This window comes from Indicator indicator, chromosome 7, assembly GCF_027791375.1.
Source record: "Indicator indicator isolate 239-I01 chromosome 7, UM_Iind_1.1, whole genome shotgun sequence".
Lineage (NCBI taxonomy): Eukaryota > Metazoa > Chordata > Aves > Piciformes > Indicatoridae > Indicator > Indicator indicator.
The window spans coordinates 1,652,145-1,669,260 of NC_072016.1; the positions used below are offsets into that span (position 1 = coordinate 1,652,145).

General features: G+C 44.2%; 1 protein-coding gene across 3 annotated transcripts in view; it reads left to right on the forward strand.

The window, feature by feature from the left end:
- Positions 1–8,651, forward strand: part of FGFR2 (fibroblast growth factor receptor 2) — a 98,891-nt gene extending 90,240 nt beyond the window's left edge. For all 3 annotated transcript variants that reach the window (XM_054382215.1, XM_054382216.1, XM_054382217.1), the window contains 3 exons: positions 2,123–2,260; positions 3,049–3,154; positions 8,487–8,651. In XM_054382215.1, coding sequence (XP_054238190.1) covers positions 2,123–2,260; positions 3,049–3,154; positions 8,487–8,651 — 409 coding nt within the window. The remainder of the gene's footprint in view (positions 1–2,122; positions 2,261–3,048; positions 3,155–8,486) is intronic.
- The last annotated feature ends 8,465 nt before the right edge of the window (positions 8,652–17,116 follow it).

A 17,116-nucleotide genomic window follows, 5' to 3' on the forward strand; every position in this document is an offset into this window, starting at 1 on the left:
TGGAACAGGAGTTGCCCTTAGAAAGTGAGGATTTTATGGTAGACTGCTAACCAGTGCTCTGTTACTAATCTGCCCAGCTTCAAAGCACATGAAAGGTGGAAAATGCTAACCTCCTTCTGTCAGTGCGGAAGCTTCCCCCCTTGAACTTATTTACGGATGTGCAGCTACAAAGAGTCTATCTAATTTGCTTGGCTTTTGACACACACTAGACTTCCTTCAGGTTTGAAAAAAAATAAAGGGAGGGAGTAAAAAGGAAAGAGAAAAGAAAGCTCCTGAAAACTTCTTATGAAAATCAGTGCTGAGATGAAGTATAATAAAAACAGAGGTTGGAGGTACTGGAAAAGTTTTTAGAGGTGGTGTTGCTTCCCAGGAGTTCTTCACATGTAGTAGGAAATCATTGGGCTCTGACACTTCAAAATCTTCTCATGTGTGCAGAGAGCCAGTGGCTGATGCAACTGCTCAGGATTTATTCTGCTTCCCATTACAGTTTCCTGGGCCCATCTACACTCAGTGGTGTGTGATGTGCTTGAACTTGACGTGTATGTTTTTGTGCAATGCAGATGAAGATCTTACATTTCTTCAGTTCTGCAAGAGAAGCTCTTAACTGTGTAAAGAGCTGGATGCTTCCCAGCACAAGTGTAAAAGGCTATGCATGCCAGTGCAGGGCTAAAAAGTAAGAGGGTAGGAGATAGCTCTTATTTTATCTCCTTTCTCTTTAAGCTAGGTGTGCTTCCCAAGCTGCTGCTCTCCTTAAGAAAAGCGTTCACTGAAGCTTCTCCTGCAACCTTTACATTATTTATGAAGCAAACTGTATAAACAGGTGAAGGGTGGATCAAACTTTAGCTTTAAAATAACATCTTGGCAAAATATTTAAGTGAATGTGAAGTAAACGACTGCACTGGTTCAGGGCTACAAGTCAGTCTGAAGCTTCTAGGCAGCCAGGGAGTGCAAGGATTCCAGTGCTGGAACTTCAAGACTCTTGGCCCCATGGTGGCTCTGGGAGGGCTAAAGATAATATTATTGTAGGTCTGTGCAAACAGTTTACTAAAATACAGTGCTGCAAAGCTGGGAGAGCTGCAGAGAATCTCAGGAGCCAGTGCAAGCTGTGTGCTGTTGCTCACCTGGCAAAGCAGCCTGCCAGAAAGCCCTAGATTGCCAGCAAGGCATGATGAGGCAGGCTCAGGAGGAGGTGGCAAGCAGGCAGGAAAAATGGCTTAAAATTATCCTCCTTCACTTCCTAGCACAAATTAATTGGAAGGAAATAAAAAAGAAAAAGAGAAAAAAAGAGAGCAGAATGATGCAAAATATTTTTGTTTTGGACAGCCTGCTTTTTCCAAAATATCCTGCCCCAGAACTGCAGATCCAGCTCAGCTCAGAGTGCTCTGTAAATAATTAAGCTGTGAAGACAGCTCAGCCACCAGACAAAAGGGGGCTGAGAACAAGCTCAGGTCATTCCCTGCTGCTTCCCATGCACCTGATGCATTTCACAGGTCGATGAGTGCCTGTGAACCTTATGAGGTCCTACAAGGCCAAGTGCAAGGTCCTGCACCTGGGTTGGGGTAATTCCCACTGTCAATACTGGATGCAAGATGATGGGATTGGGAGAAGCCCCATGGAAAAGGACTTAGGGATACTGGTGGATGAAAAGCTGGATGTGAGCTGACAGTGAAGAAAGATGGAGGCAGTCTTTTCAGCAGGACCTGTTGTGGCAGGATGGTTTTAAATGTTGCAAGGGGTGGTTTTAAACTAAAAGAGAGGAGAGTTAGGCTAGAGAGAAGGAAGAAATCTTTTACAGTGAGGGTGGTGAAACACTGGCAGAGGTTGCCTGGGGAGGCAGTAGAAGGCCCATGCCTGGAGACATTCAAGACCAGGTTGGATCTGAGCAACTTGATCTAGTTAAAGATCTCCCTGCTCATTACAGGGGATTGGATTAGATGACCTTTGAAAGTCTCTCCCAACGCAAACCATTCTGTGATGTCCCACTCGGGGCACTTGGAGTTGGGCAGATGCTGATTTAAGCACCTCCTGCGAGGGACTGACATTCATTGCAGGTGCTGCAGACATGCCTCTGCTTTCAGCAGCAGGGCAGCTCTACTAATGCAGTTTTCTCTTTGCTTTGTAGTTGGTCCTTTGGTGTGTTAATGTGGGAGATCTTCACCTTAGGAGGATCGCCCTATCCAGGAATCCCAGTGGAGGAACTTTTTAAGCTGCTTAAAGAAGGGCACCGAATGGATAAACCTGCCAACTGCACCAATGAGCTGTAAGGACCTTTTTTTTACTGTAGCAGCATTGAAAGGCACAAACCGTGCTGAAGTCCCATGTTTAATCCACTGACAGACTTGTTTTCAGAACATCTTGACTCTAAACTTGTGGCTGTGTGTATGCCTTATGTGGAGACAAGGTATGAAGAGGTCTTCAGGAGATGTTTGACAGAGGGCTCTGACTTTACACACCCTGCTGTGATCCCACTGAGGGAAAGTTTTATCTATAAGCCAGCCTTTGTCTCAGTGTTTTTAGACCCAGATTTGTTTTGTTTTAATCTCATGACCATAAAAATTCCTTCCTGGCACACATACTGTAAGCTACATCAGGCTGGTTTTGCACACAGGAAATTACAGCTGAGAGCTTCTGCATTAATAGAGCACTGTCTGGTGCTGATGAGGGAAGTGTGCTTCCATTTGCTCATATTTCAGTGCAGCCCTCAACTATTTGAAGTCGTTGTCACCACTTTAATTAATTCATTGCACAAAGACCATAATCCCTGATGTGCCAAAGCTACTCCAGCATGTGTAAATTAATACCTGGGACAGAAGGCTACAGGATTCAGCCCACACAAAGGGACTTTAGACACTGGGCAAGAGAGGAGTAAAAAAACGCAGCTGTGAGGGAAGGGAGTATGGCACAATCTGGGGCAAGTCAGTGGTCCATGGCTCAGAGTGTGGGTGCTCCTGGCTTTATTTGCCTTGAAGGACGTTGTCTGTGCATGAAGAGGTTCAGGACAAGGAGGTGTGGTGGGACTGAAGCCAAGACTGTGTCTGTTTCTTGCAGCTATATGATGATGAGGGACTGCTGGCATGCTGTGCCTTCACAGAGACCGACTTTCAAACAGTTGGTAGAAGACTTGGATCGGATCCTCACTCTCACAACTAATGAGGTAGGTACATTTGTTTCCCTCCATAAGCTGCTGCTGAGGAGAAATGTTTCAGGACACAGATGGAATTTATTAAATTATGAAATCCTGCTCAAGTTCTCTCCTTGTTCTGTTTGTCCTTGTCCTCTGAGGATACAGGCAGCTAAACTGTATCCTGGGTCCAGAGGAGGGCCAGGAAAATGATCAGGGGGTTGGAGCAGCTCTGCTATGAGGACAGGCTGAGGGAGCTGGGGGTGTTCAGCCTGGAGAAGAGAAGGCTCCAGGGAGACCTAATAGCAGCCTGATAGTACCTGAATGGGGATACAAGAAGGATGGGGAGAGACTGTTTGCAAAGGTTTGCAGTGATAGAACCAGGGGCAATGGTTTCAAAGTAGAGAAGAGCAGGTTTAGATTGGATATCAGGAAGAAGTTCTTTACTGTGAGGGTGGTGGAACACTGGAAAAGGTTGCCCAGGGAGGTGGTTGAGGCCCCATCCCTGGAGATCTTCAATGTAAGGCTGAACAGGGCTCTGGGCAACCTGATCTAGTTGAAGATGTCCCTGCTGACTGCAGAGGGGGTTGGACTGGATGACCTGTGGAGGTCCCTTCCAACCCAGACCATTCTGTGGTTCTGTGAAATCCTCAGTTTCTTGCCATTCTGCCTTCTTTTATGTAACTAAACAGAAACACATCTTTAAAGTGTTTTTGTTTTTCTTGTTGCATCTGTTGCTGGTTTTAATGTAACTGTATCAGAGGACTACACAGGGCAGGCTGAGAGGCAGTGTTGGTTTTGTTGTGGATTTCACTTAAGGGGAAGATGGAAAGACTGTGGTGGTTTTCCTTTATCAGCTCCCTTTGATTCTCAGCCATAATATCTAGGTCAGAAGAGGAGAAACTGTCACTGGTAGATTTCAGATTATATGTCTGAGACTGAATTAGATTCATGGAAATAGATCTCTGTGGAGGGAATGAGGACCCACAGGGAACTTGTGAGCAGCCATCCAATTATCCAAAGGTCCTGCCTAGCACTGCTTCAGGTTGGGATATATGAATGCAAAAAGGTTTTATTGGCAGAGCATTCTTTCAGGGGTCTGAGATACGATTAGTTTTAGTAAGGTACACACTGATGAGGGTATTCACGCAGGAATCTCTTATCACTAAGTCACATCCACCTTTAAGGAAGATCACAAGTGGAAGCTTCTTTTAAGGGAAGCTGCTTGGTGTCCCAGAAATATTTTTACACATTCCTCTCTACATTTCTGAGGAGTTGATATGTAGAATGGAAAGGGAAAAAAAAAAAAAAAAAAAAAAAGAACCAAAACCCCAAAAGAACAAAACTGTACAGAGGAAAGTTGCAAGAACCAATGTTGGCTGCCTTCAAAATAAACTTTTTGGATTTACTGTGATTAGAGCACTTCTTCAGGAGGAAGGGGGGAAAGGTAGGAGGGAGGGGGGTAAAATAAAGAGCTTTGGCTCACATTATATTGGTCCTCACCACTGCTTTCCAACTTTTCAGAATGATTAGAGAAACACCAACTGGATTATTAAGCAGCATTAGAAAGGCTGTATGCAGTACAGGAGAACCTGAGTCAAGAGATGCTGGGGTGTAGGATTACCTTTTGCCCAGCAGATCCAGTTGAAAAAGATTTTCGGCTTCAGTAGCAGCTACAAATGTGGCTGGATTCTGCTTTTGGAGGTTTACTCTAAGAAAAGTGGCACCCGCAAGGGTGATTCAGAGATGAGACAGGAATATGTGTCCCCTGTGGAGCTAGCAACCCAGCTCTACATAGGGTCACCATTTCCCCGCTCATCCAGTACTGGCTTGCATCTTTTCCTGCCTAATTTATATAGGATTTCACAAGAGTGGTTGGAGCGCTGGGTGGCTTGGCCTGGCTGTGTGTTTGCACATTCAAGAGGGAGGTTCTGGGCTGCAGTTCCATGCCTGGGAAAGGATATTGCTTGCTTTTTGCTTTTTTCCTGTGTGCTTAGCCCTCTTGCCTCCCCAGTCCTCACCGCTCGTGGATCTGGAATCATCTCAAAGGTAACCTGAAAAGTCCTTTAGGGTTCTGTAAATTACTTGAGGCTAGAATCATAGGAAAAAGGGCTGGAAAAAGCTGAGGAGAGCAGATCCAGCCCATCTGAGCATACGTTTGTCATCCCTGACAGATGTTTATGGAGCTTGTCCTTAAAGATCTCCACTGCTGTATTTCCGCATCGCCCCTTGACGCTCTCACTGCTTCATTAGCCCTGCTGCTGGGGAAGGTTTCCCCAGTCTCTAATGTTTCAACATAAGATACTGCTTTTGTCCCTGGACACAGAAAGCAAATTATTTCCCTTTGCAGCACGTTTTCTCTTCCTGACAACTGGCCATTCTCCCTCAGTGCCTCCAGAGAACTCTGGCGTGTCCTGTTTTCCTCCTGACGTTGTGCTTTTCAGAACCCTAATTTTGTGTCATCTGCCCAGTTTTCTGGAAGCACAGGTCCTTGGTGCTTTGCTTTTCTTATCCTTCTCCGTGGTGCATCATCACCTGTTGGTCTTTTTCTTGGACTTTTGGGTTTGGGGGCTTTTGCTTTGGCTTGTCATTCGTGGGCTTTTTGTTGTGTTTTGGGGCTTGGTTGGATTGGGGTTTTTTTGTTGTTGTTGCTGTTGGATTGTTTTTTTTTGGGGGGGTGTTGTTGGTAGGTTAGATTTGTGTGTTGTTTTTCTCCCTCCAAAAAAGACCCCATGCTCCATGATTCCCACAATAATAAGGATTTACATGAGCTGAAGTTGCCAGGAGTCATCTTCATGGCTGCGTTGTTATAAAGGCACCAGAAACCATCCTGATACTGCAAACTTCTTACACCTTTTTGTGTGACATTGGATAGTGGAGAAGGGGATGAAGATTCCACCTTCGGTACTGGATTCATAGCTGGATTACATCGTGTTGCTAGGATGAGCCACCCCTGATGTCCCCACGAGAAATCCTTGTTTCTTCACATACTGCACTACTTTCTTCTTTCTGCCTACGAAGTGTTTTCTGGTTTGCCAATATTGCCTATGTTTATAGGTCAAGGTTGTCCTTGTGGAACTTCTAAAAGCCTGGCTTCTGAAAGCAAGATTATAGAATCACAGAATTGTCAGGGTTGGAAGGGACCTCAAGGCTCAGCCAGTTCCAACCCCCCTGCCATGGGCAGGGACACCTCACACTACAGCAGGTTGCTCACAGCCACATCCAGCCTGGCTGAAAAAACCTCCAGGGATGAGGCTTCCACCACTTCCCTGGGCAACCTGTGCCAGTGTCTCACCACCCTCATGGGGAAGAACTTCTTCCTAGCATCCAATCTGAATCTCCCCATTTCTAGTTTTGGTCCATTCCCCCCAGTCCTATCACTCCCTGACACCCTAAACATTCCCTCCCCAGCTTTCTTGTAGCCCTCTTCAGATACTGGAAGGCCACAAGAAGGTCTCCTGGGAGCCGCCTTTTCTCCAGACTGAACAACCCCAACTCTCTCAGTCTGTCCTCATAGGAGAGGAGCTCCATCCCTCTGCTCATCCTCATGGCCCTTCTCTGGACACCTTCCAGCACCTCCAGATCCTTCCTGTAACTGGACACAGAGCTCTAGGTGTGGTCTGAGCAGAGGGGGAGAATCCCCTCCCTGTCCCTGCTGGCCACACTTCTCTTGCTGCAGCCCTGGCTCTGCTTGGCTCTCTGGGCTCCAAGTGCTCACTGCTGGCTCATCCCCCAGCACCCCCAAGTCCTTTTCTTCAGGGCTGCTCTCAAGCCAGTCCCTGCTCAGTCTGTATCGGTGCCTGGGATTGCCCTGACCCAGCTGCAGGACCTTACACTTGGTCTTGTTGAACTTCATGAGGTTGTCTCGGGTCCATCTCTCCAGCCTGTGAAGATCTTGCTAGTAATCATCATTCCAGGCTGCCTTTCCTTGCTGCCTGCTGTATTTGCCAGCATTTTAAAGCTCAGATTCTCTCCCTCTTTTAAAATGATGACCATTTTTTAACCATAACATGGTAACAGTTGGATTTCTGACTTAAAATGCATTCACCAAAAAAGAAATTACTCCAGAAATCCTGACTGAGGTGGAGGATTTGTCTCGTCAGTAGGATCAAAACTTGTGGTTTAGCAAATGAAGAGGTTGCATTTAAATGAATGCAGCTGCCTTTAGAAGTTGAAAGAGAAGGAACATTTCAAGGGGAAAAAAACCTAACTTTATTCTCCTGCCAAAACTGTTGTTTCTAGCTGAAAAGCCTTAACCCAAAACTTGGATTCAGCAGATATTATTTTCTTTATTAATGACTGCTTTGGTCATGGCTACTCTGGTGTGCACACACATGAGGACATGTAGTGTAAAAACCCCAGACCCAGTGAATTTATTTTTTGTTCTCCTTTTGGCTCTTTTCTTGCACGTATGCCACTGGATGTTTAAACACAAACTTCACATTGCAGAATACGAAACAGATATTCCGACTGACCAAGGGAAATATCTAGTTGGAAGAGTCTTTCTCTCTCCAAATCACTACCATGTGCTAAAGAAAAAACTGGTTCTCTTTAGGCTGAAATTTCATTTTTATCATTGGGAGTGAAAAGCCCTCTTTTGATGTGGTTGGCGTGGTTATTTCCACTGACGTGGCTAATGCTGCTGATGTTGGACTTCAGGAGAGGGCAAGGGACTTGGCTGGTTTGGTTTCTTTTTTTTCTTTCAGTTTTTTTTTTTTTTCTTTCTTCACTCAAGTTCCTTGTTTTCTGAGATACTGAAGCAACAGGCAGGTCTGAATGGAATCACCTTACAGAAATGAGTGCAGTTCTGACCTGTTCTTTTACCCACTGGAACGTGTCCAGAGAAGGGCCGTGAGGATGAGCAGAGGGATGGAGCTCCTCTCCTATGAGGACAGACTGAGAGACTTGGGGTTGTTCAGTCTGGAGAAGAGAAGGCTCCAAGGAGACCTCCTTGTGGCCTTCCAGTATCTGAAGAGGGCTACAAGAAAGCTGGGGAGGGACTTTTTAGGGTGTCAGGTAATGATAGGTCTGGGGGGAATGGATTCAAGCTAGAGGAGGAGAGATTTAGATTGGATGCTAGGAAGAAGTTCTTCCCCATGAGGGTGGTGAGACACTGGCACAGGTTGCCCAGGGAGGTGGTGGAAGCCTCATCCCTGGAGGTTTTTGCAGCCAGGCTGGATGTGGCTGTGAGCAACCTGCTGTAGTGTGAGGTGTCCCTGCCCATGGCAGGAGGGATGGAACTGGATGATCCCTGAGGTCCCTTCCAAGCCTGACAGTTCTGTGATTCTAGGAAGCCAAATCACAGCAGTGCTCTCATCAGCTTTGCTTCCTGTCTAACAATGCATTTGCTTTCTCTTCATCACAGGAGTATCTGGACCTCAGTGGACCCCTGGAGCAGTATTCCCCGAGCTACCCTGACACGAGGAGCTCATGCTCGTCAGGTGATGACTCTGTTTTCTCTCCCGATCCAATGCCTTATGAACCTTGCCTTCCCAAGTACCAACACATGAACGGAAGTGTGAAAACATGAAAAGAAACCATGCAGAGGAGTAAAGAAAGGAGGACATCAAGCTACCTACCAGATACCACACAAAATTTCTTCTCCAGGACCTTAGTGTTTCTGCTTGTACATAGGAAATGTGGGGAGAAAAAAAACAAACCAAACAAACAAAAAGAAGAGGAAACAAAATGAAAAGGGAAAAAAAACAAAACAAAACAAAAGGCAAACTTGGAGGAAAACAGTCAGAAGCTACAGAAAGGAGCTGATAATTTGCAACTTTTGAATATTCCCAAGAGAGAAGAATGTTTTTCTGAGCTGTGTACCCATCACTATCCATTTTCTGGCTTCCTGTAAGCTGCAACAAACTTCTTTTTTTTTTTTTTTTTTTTTTTTTGTACAATGGACCAGTTGGACTTGAGGCAAACCCTGGGTCTGCCTTCCTTGTTTATTTTGTAATATGTGGAGAAAATATATGTTGGCAAACACTTACAGAGCACAAATGCAGTATATAGGTGCTGGATGTATGTAAATATATTCAAAATATGTATAAATATATATTATATATATTTACAATGAATTATTTTTTGTATTGATTTAAAGAAAAAAAAATGGATGTCCAAATCCACCTAGCAAATTAGTCTTTTTTTTTTTTTTCTTTTAACAGCTATTTGCTAAAAATGCTGTTTCTTACACAGAAATTTCTTAATTTTTCACCATCCAGAGGTGGAAGAAAAAAAAAAAAAAAACCAAAACCTTTGCTTTCAGGGAAAATGGTATATCATTAATTTATTAACTAATTGGTAATGTACAAACGAGTTAATTGTTTCTAGGGTCGTTGTGTTTTTGTAATTTAAATGGCATTTCTATGCAGGCAGCACAGAGAACTAGTAGATATATTGCTCAGACTTTACTAGTTTTCAGATCTTTTAAAAAAGAATTAAAAAAAAAGAAATATTTACAGTATATAACTAATTGGGAGGGGGAAGTTTTAAACTTTTGATTTATTTGTGTTTAAAAAAAACCCAAAGCAACAGCAACCTGCAGTGTCAGATGAATTTTCTTAGCCAAACCAAATCCTTTTAACAAGAAAAGTGTTGTGTTTTTTTTTTTTTTATTCTCAGTATCTGCCACTTCAACAATATGACTCATTAGCAAGGATGCCATGGCCAAGAGAAAAGGCAGAATCATTCCATGGTGGGGGAGGGGGGGGGGGGGGTTGTAAAGAAAAAAAAAAAAAAGAAGAGAAAAATTGAAGAAGAGGGAAAAAAAGAGTGAAGAAAAAAAAAGAGGAAGGGGGGGAAAAGAGGGGATGGGGGGAAAAGTAGGGGGGGGGAAGAAGAGGAGGGGGAAAAAAAAGAAGAGGAGGGGGTAAAAAAGGAGGGGAAGAAGAGGGGAGAAAACAAAAAGCAGGAAAAATAAAGAGCAGGAAAAAAGGGAAAAAGGAAAAAGAAGAGGAGGAAAAAGAGGGAGACAGAAAAGGAAGAGGGGAGAAAAAGAAGGGAAAAAGGAGGGAAAAAAGAAGGGAAAAAAAAGAAGGGAAAAAAAAGAAGAGAAAGAAAAAGTGAAAAAAAAAAGGGGGGGGGGGAAGAAGAAGAGGAAGGGAAAAAAAATAGGGAAGGTAATTTAAAAGAGAATTCCTAAACTAAGTAAAGAGATGAATTTGTCTTTCACCATAGCAGAACGTACTGCTCTAAAAGGAGCTGAGCCTCTACCCTGTGTTGCACATGCATCAGGTTAGCAGAATTCTCCTCCCTGAGTTGGATAATGGGTTCCAGATCTTTTGGCCTGGATCTTTTGCCTTTTAGACTTATCCCTCTACTGTAACTTAGCTTAAAAGGAGAGAAGTTGTTTATAATGACAATTTGCCATAGGAATATCAACATCTTTTTTTTTAAGGGATTAATTCATGCTGGCTCCAGGATTTCCTTCTGATCCATTCCATAACAGTAGGTATAGCACTGACCTCTGCTCAAATGTCACTGTTGTTTTGTGTCTTTGTACTGAAGCCTTTATCTTTTTACTTTCAGAACACTCACACTTGATGTGGCCATGCAATATGAATGCAAATTACACTGTTTTTATCTGGTGATGTTTTTTTGGGTTGGCTTGGGTTTGTTGTGTTTCTTTTTTTTTTTTAATTAAAACAAAAAAAAAGGAAGAAAAAAGTTGGGTAAAAGAAGGATTAAATTCTGTTAACTTTTGTACTGACAATAAAAATGTTTCTACAGATATTAATGTTAAAATTACAAAATAAATGTCATGCAGCTTATTTTTCCTAATCCTTTGTGGCATGCAAAATGGTGAAACAGGTCCAGAAATGCTTCCTCTTGACCTTATTGTGGATCCTATATCACAAAGCAGTTCTTTCAGGATTAATACTTCTGCCCCTGCCTTATAAAATGTCTGCTGATGAATCACTTGGGTTGTTTGAGTAAGCACCTGGACAGTCCTTGGTGTTTGTGGGACCAGGACACTTTTATGGGAAGTGGTTTGAAGTCTTCTTAGAGGAGATACAAAATATTTTATTTAGTCAAGCTGGATCCCTTAATTAGTGAGAATTGTCCCACAGGCTGGAGAGGCTGAGTGACCATTCCTGTAGGAGATGTATCAAAAGATCATAGCATGGGGAGTCATGAAAAGACTAAAAAAGCATTTTGATGTTGTGAGGGTTTCTTTTGCTTTAAGCAGAAGGGGAACGCACAGCAAACTAGCTGGTGCTTGAGACAAGAATGGGAAACTTTTGGTCACATTACTGTTGCAGCTTAGCCAAGAAGGATTCTTGAACCTGGACTTTACCACATACTGCAGAAGTGCTCCAGTCCCCAAGCTATTCATTAATTTCTTTCTGTCTCTTTGATTACTGATCCCACAGCAATCCCACAAAACTTAAGTGAACAAGATGGGTTTGGGCTGAGAATAATCCCACTGAAAAACTCTCACTGGCTCTGCTGAAAACTAGCAGTTGCCTGTCCCCACGTCTCATACTGTGCAGTGGAAGAGACTGGCAAGAAACCAGACACAGCTGGTGGCAAGAGTGTCTTAAGGGGTGTTGGAGGATCTTGCATCTCATACTGAAATGATTTTCAGTGCATCTTTGCTACCTTTGTAAAGTCACAACAGTACCCTGAGAAATGTTATGTGAAAGATAACTGCAAAATGGAAATGTCTGGAGAGGAGAAGGCTCTGAGGAGACCTTCTTGTGGCTTTCCAGCATCTGAAGTGGGCTACAAGAATGCTGGGGAGGGACTTTTTTTTGGGTGTTGGGTAGTGGAAGGACTGGGGGGAATGGATCCAAGTTAGGGGAGGGGAGGTTTAGATTACATGTTAGGAAGAAATTCTTCCCTATGAGGGTGGTGAGAGACTGGCACAGGTTGCCCAGGGAGGTGGTGGAAGCCTCATCCCTGGAGGTTTTTGCAGCTAGGATGGATGTGGCTCTGAGAAACCTGCTGTAGTGTGAGGTGTCCCTGCCCATGGCAGGGTGGTTGGAGCTGGATGATCCTTGAGGTCCCTTCCAACCTTGGCAATTCTGTGATTCTATGCTTTGTGTTTTAAACAGTCTGTTTGCCTTCCCTTTGTTAAGATTTGGTTTAGCTCTCAAAGATTGAAATTTGCTTCCTGGAGACAGAGCAGAATTCTCCAAATGCTGCCTCAAGTCCTTTATGCCATTTTCCTAATTTTGTAGTGTGGTCCCTGGGTTAAGCTTTTATTCTTCCCTGCTCTCCCAAGACTTTCTTCTCCATTGCCTGCTGGCTGATTTCCTTCTGTGAAAACACTGTCTCTGGAGCAGGGCACAGGAGCACTCCAGTTCTAGGTGAGCAGAACATCTTCTGTGTGTGAAGTTGCAACTTTAAGGCAGAAAGTTGCACCTAGGCAGCAGAAAATAAAACCTGACATTGATATTTGTCCAGAGGGGAAAGATTATTGCCATGATTGCCTTCATGAGCAGATAGGGTTAGGGATTGGGATTTCTGTCTCCTGTGAAAATAATATTGCTGTTAATAACAGGAGCAATAGTGAAGAGCAGCATTGTGTCAGGAAATGAGTTTGTATTGATGTGGATAATGAGGATTATGTTCTGTGTGCAATCAGTTTCCTGCAGCACCTAATGGTTTCTTGTGCCCTGTTTATAGTATTGATCCAAATGGACTCTGTAATATATGAGGAAATATGGATGTAGAAGGCAGGTTTGTTGTGGCTCGAGTCCATAAACCATGCTGCCTGTTTTGGTTTGGGTTTTTTCCCTCTTCTTACAAGTAGCACAGGCTATGTACATCAGATAAGAATACAGCGTCTCTTCTGGCACTTTTTTTCCTTGATTTCCTATCACTGAACCTTTCATTATGCTTTTACAAAAGGAAGAGTTGAACTGTGTTTTGAGGTTCAGATTTGCCACAAGACAAAGAAGTTTGCTGGTTTATTTCTGCAAGTAGCACAAGCAAAGCTGTGTACAAACCCCAAAATCTAGTTGTGTTCATGCCTAGCCCCTGGGGAAAGAGCACCACAAACCCCTGAAGTCTAGAGACCATCTTTTTAGTGAAAGATTCACTCATCTCAGTCTAATTCATTAAACCAAGAGAGGGTTAATCATGGAATCATAGAATTGTCAGGGTTGGAAGGGACCTCAAGGATCAGCCAGTTCCAACCCCCTGCCATGGGCAGGGACACCTCACACTACAGCAGGTTGCTCAGAGCCACATCCAGCCTGGCTGCAAAAACCTCCAGGGATGAGGCTTCTACCACCTCCCTGGACAACCTGTGCCAGTGTCTCACCACCCTCATGGTGAAGAATTTCTTCCTAACATCCAATCTGAATCTCCCCATTTCTAGTTTTGTTCCATTCCCCCCAGACCTATCATTACCTGACACCCTAAAAAGTCCCTCCCCAGCTTTCTTGTAGGAAAGAGTTGTATATCAACTGCTGTTAAAATAATTTTAATAATCAAGGTCTGCTCTACAAAAGCTCCACATCCAGTGCCTGAAATGTGGAGCAAGGCCCCTCCAGGCTCCATGGAAGGGCACACCATATTGTTGGGTGCCATTGACCTGCCCCCAGTTGGAGCAAACATGATGTCCAGTGGCTCAGCAGTGAACAAAATCCATCAGTGAAGTTGGCTGCTGGTGCTGCTTCCTCTTCCAATCCTCCAAGGCTGGTGTTATACAGATCCTGAGTGGCAGCTTTGGGAGACTTTTCCTAGTCCAGTAAGTTTCCAGTAAGTGCAGCCTGGCTGCTCAAACTGGTGTGTGATTGGCACTACTAAGGAAAGGTAAAGAACAGTTTGGAGGACAAGTCCTTTAGAGAACCTCTCAGGAACTTTCAAATGCTTTAGTCTCATTTGGATTTTTCTAAGTAGCCTAACATAAGGGTGAAAGTGGAGAGAAAAAAAAGCTGCTGTTTATAGAAGGAAAGAAACCCATAGAAAGGGAAAGAGAAGCCAGCCAACACCTCCTTTTGAAGGGTCATCTGTCCTGTCTGTAATCAGGAAGTTCCTTGTCTGCATCATTTGATCTAATCATTACAGAAATATTTCATGGAGGGTTTTTTTTAATCCCCACAGTAAATGTGTTAAGTTTGTTGTGATGAAGTATAAGTTACCTCTAACAGTTTGTGCTGTAAATATGTCTCTGTGCTTCTGAGCTTTGGTCACACTGAATGTTACAAGCAGCTCAAATGTGGAGCCAAGGTTTTTTTAGAAAAATCCCCTTTTACTATTCCATAAAACTCTTAGGAAGTGGGAGAAGATGGAGGCAGTTGTTTTCTCCACAAGGATGCACAAAGAACAAGGGGCAAGAGACACCATCTGATCCAGCATATTTCTGTCAGTTTTAGAACCAATTTCTTCACTCTAAGACCACTTGGACACTGGGATAAGCTGCCTAGAGAAGCAGTGGAATGTGCATGGCTGTAGTTATGCAAGAACTTGGCTTGATAGGGCCATGGATAAGCTGATCTGAAGCCTTGCTTTCAACACAATGTTGGCCAAGATGATCTCCAGGATCCCTTCCAGCTGAAACCTTACTGTGAGCTTTTGCAAATCTCTGTTACTGGCCAAAGGTAGCCCAGGTCTGCAGAGGAGTCCTGGGGAGCTGCACTGACTCCTGTTGAGGCTGTCAGTGGGATGGATTATTCAGTAAATTCCATTTAGTGATGCATTTCACAAGAGGGACATCCTCCTCTGTTAAGGCATTTGGATTTTAGAAGTCAGGTCCTGTTTGCTTTTGGTTATCACAGCTGTCCCAAGCTTTTCTGATTTAATTACTATGTTTCCTCAAAAGCTTTCTGAGGCATGAGTGTCTTGCAAGCAGATGAAGTATTTTGGCTTTACCAGGGTGGCATGACCCCATCAGAGTCATCTTGTCACAAGGAAATGAAGTCACTTTATGATGCAAGTGTTTAACAGCAGACAACTCTATATAAGGTCAGAGGGGGGTACTTTGATTTTATCAAATGAGAAGGGTTAGACTAACTCAAGAGTGACAGCCTGCACATCACTGCCCTTTTAAAATGTTTTATTTCCAGTTCTGTCTGCTGATGAGTTTCCCCACCATGTACCAAGTGAGGGATACACTTCTAAGGATCAATGATGTTTATATTGCTCTGAGTCCCCAGCAGTATTTCCACAGCAGCAGGTGTTGTGCCCTACAACCAGACTGCTGTGAGCAAGGCCAGGATCCTGGGTATCTCAGAAGGGTTTGTGAGGAGCCTGGTACCACTCCCACTGAACAGTACCACACACTGGGACCAGGTTGCCTGCCCTGAAATAGTGAATTACCGGGGAAGCTTTTCCAAAGCCTCCACAGATTGCCAGGGAAGACTGATCCTTCCTTGTGGCAGAGGAGCAGCTCATCTTTTCTGCTCTGGCATCCTGCCTTTGAAGTGTCTGAGGCAGTAAGGGGAGAGTGGAGAAACAAAACAGCAAAGGAGAGCTCCCAGTGTCCCTGCTATGGAGAAAGCTGGAACCAAAGGGAACTGCTGTTGGTAGAAGCAAAAATCAGCACTGCCAAGACCTGTTCTAAAGCATTGCAGAGAAGGTAGCCAAGGTGCAGGATTTTGTCCAGGTGTGTTCCCTGGGACAGCACTCACTGTTTTTAGGGCTGTCCAGCAGCATGCAGTGCTGCCTTTTCCAAAAGCTTGTTAGCACACAGATGCTTGAACTGACAGCTGAATGCTCAGCTGGTGAGGGATCTGCCCTGCGCGTGGTGAGTTGGGGCTTGAGAGGAGCAGCCTGCATCCAGGCCTGGAAAGTGTGGGTGTGACACCACTGAAGGAAATGGAGCTTCATCTTCTTGCATCCTGCCTGAATTTCAAGCCTTACATGTTGAGTTCTAAGCACTGGGAGCACTTGAGCAGAGTTTGCCAGAGTGGAAGGCTGCTGCCAGTGCTCTTGAGCAGCCTGCCCACATGCACCTGCAGCTGGCTCACGATGAGGCTTCCTGAGGAAGGCAACTCAGCGCCCAGGCAGAAGGATGCCTTTGCTCTTCACTCCACCAGCTGGGTTTTGGAGGGCAGAGGGCAGAGCCCACACTGTGCAGTTTCTGATGGTGCAAAATTAATTTGGAGCTGAGGGTCCTTGTTGGTGCCACCTTCGTGCTGGTGGTGCAGGAAGGGCAGGCAGAGGCCTTCAGCTGAAGGGAGAGCGCTGGGCTGCCCCGAGCAGGGAACAAACACCCTGCGGGGACAGGGGAGAGAAGAAAACAAGCACAACAGGCACTGGCTCTTGATTCAAAGCTTTTCCTTGTGAAACTATTCATTTTCTCCTCCTCATCAGCTCCAGGAAGCTACCAACCCAAATGCCTGTGTGCTCCTCTGCTGTGGGGCTGCCAATGGCTTTGAAACGAAACTGCCAGTCTGCAGCTTGCTTGGCTCATCCAACCTTCCTGAAGCACTTGCTTTTGTGATGCTCCCTGCTTCTACCAGCTTTCCTTTACTTCTAAATAAATTTTGTTTTGGTTTGTTGTTCTGTTTTGTGGTGGTTGTGTTTTTTTTTAGTGGGTTTTATTTTGTTTTCATTTTAATTTTTCATGTTACAGCTTGGGGGGGAAGACCAAACCCAAGAGTTTCTGCTAGGGAATTGTAAGGAATAAAATTTTGCTTCTATATATTTCCAAATCCATGTTTTCCCCTCTCATTCGAAATTCCCAAGACTTGTTTCCTGACAGCTGTTATAACAAATGGTGGACTTCTTCAGCTGATGTAATACAAGACCTCATTCATGTCAGAGGACATGTAACATTGATTTATCAGCTGGCCAACGAACTGGATGAGCCAGTGGTTTGCTTGTCAGTTCAGTAGCCTTTTTGTTTTTCTTTTTTGTGGGGGGGAGGGGTATTTTTCAGTAAAAATTGTCTATTTATCTCTATTTATCTGTATTATAGCTATAGATATTATTAGATGTAGATTATAGATATAGATATAGATGATTAGTCTGTATAGACTAAGCCTGTACAAGGATTTTTGTAAGTCCACCTCCATGAAGCTAATGGAGTGTAAATATTCA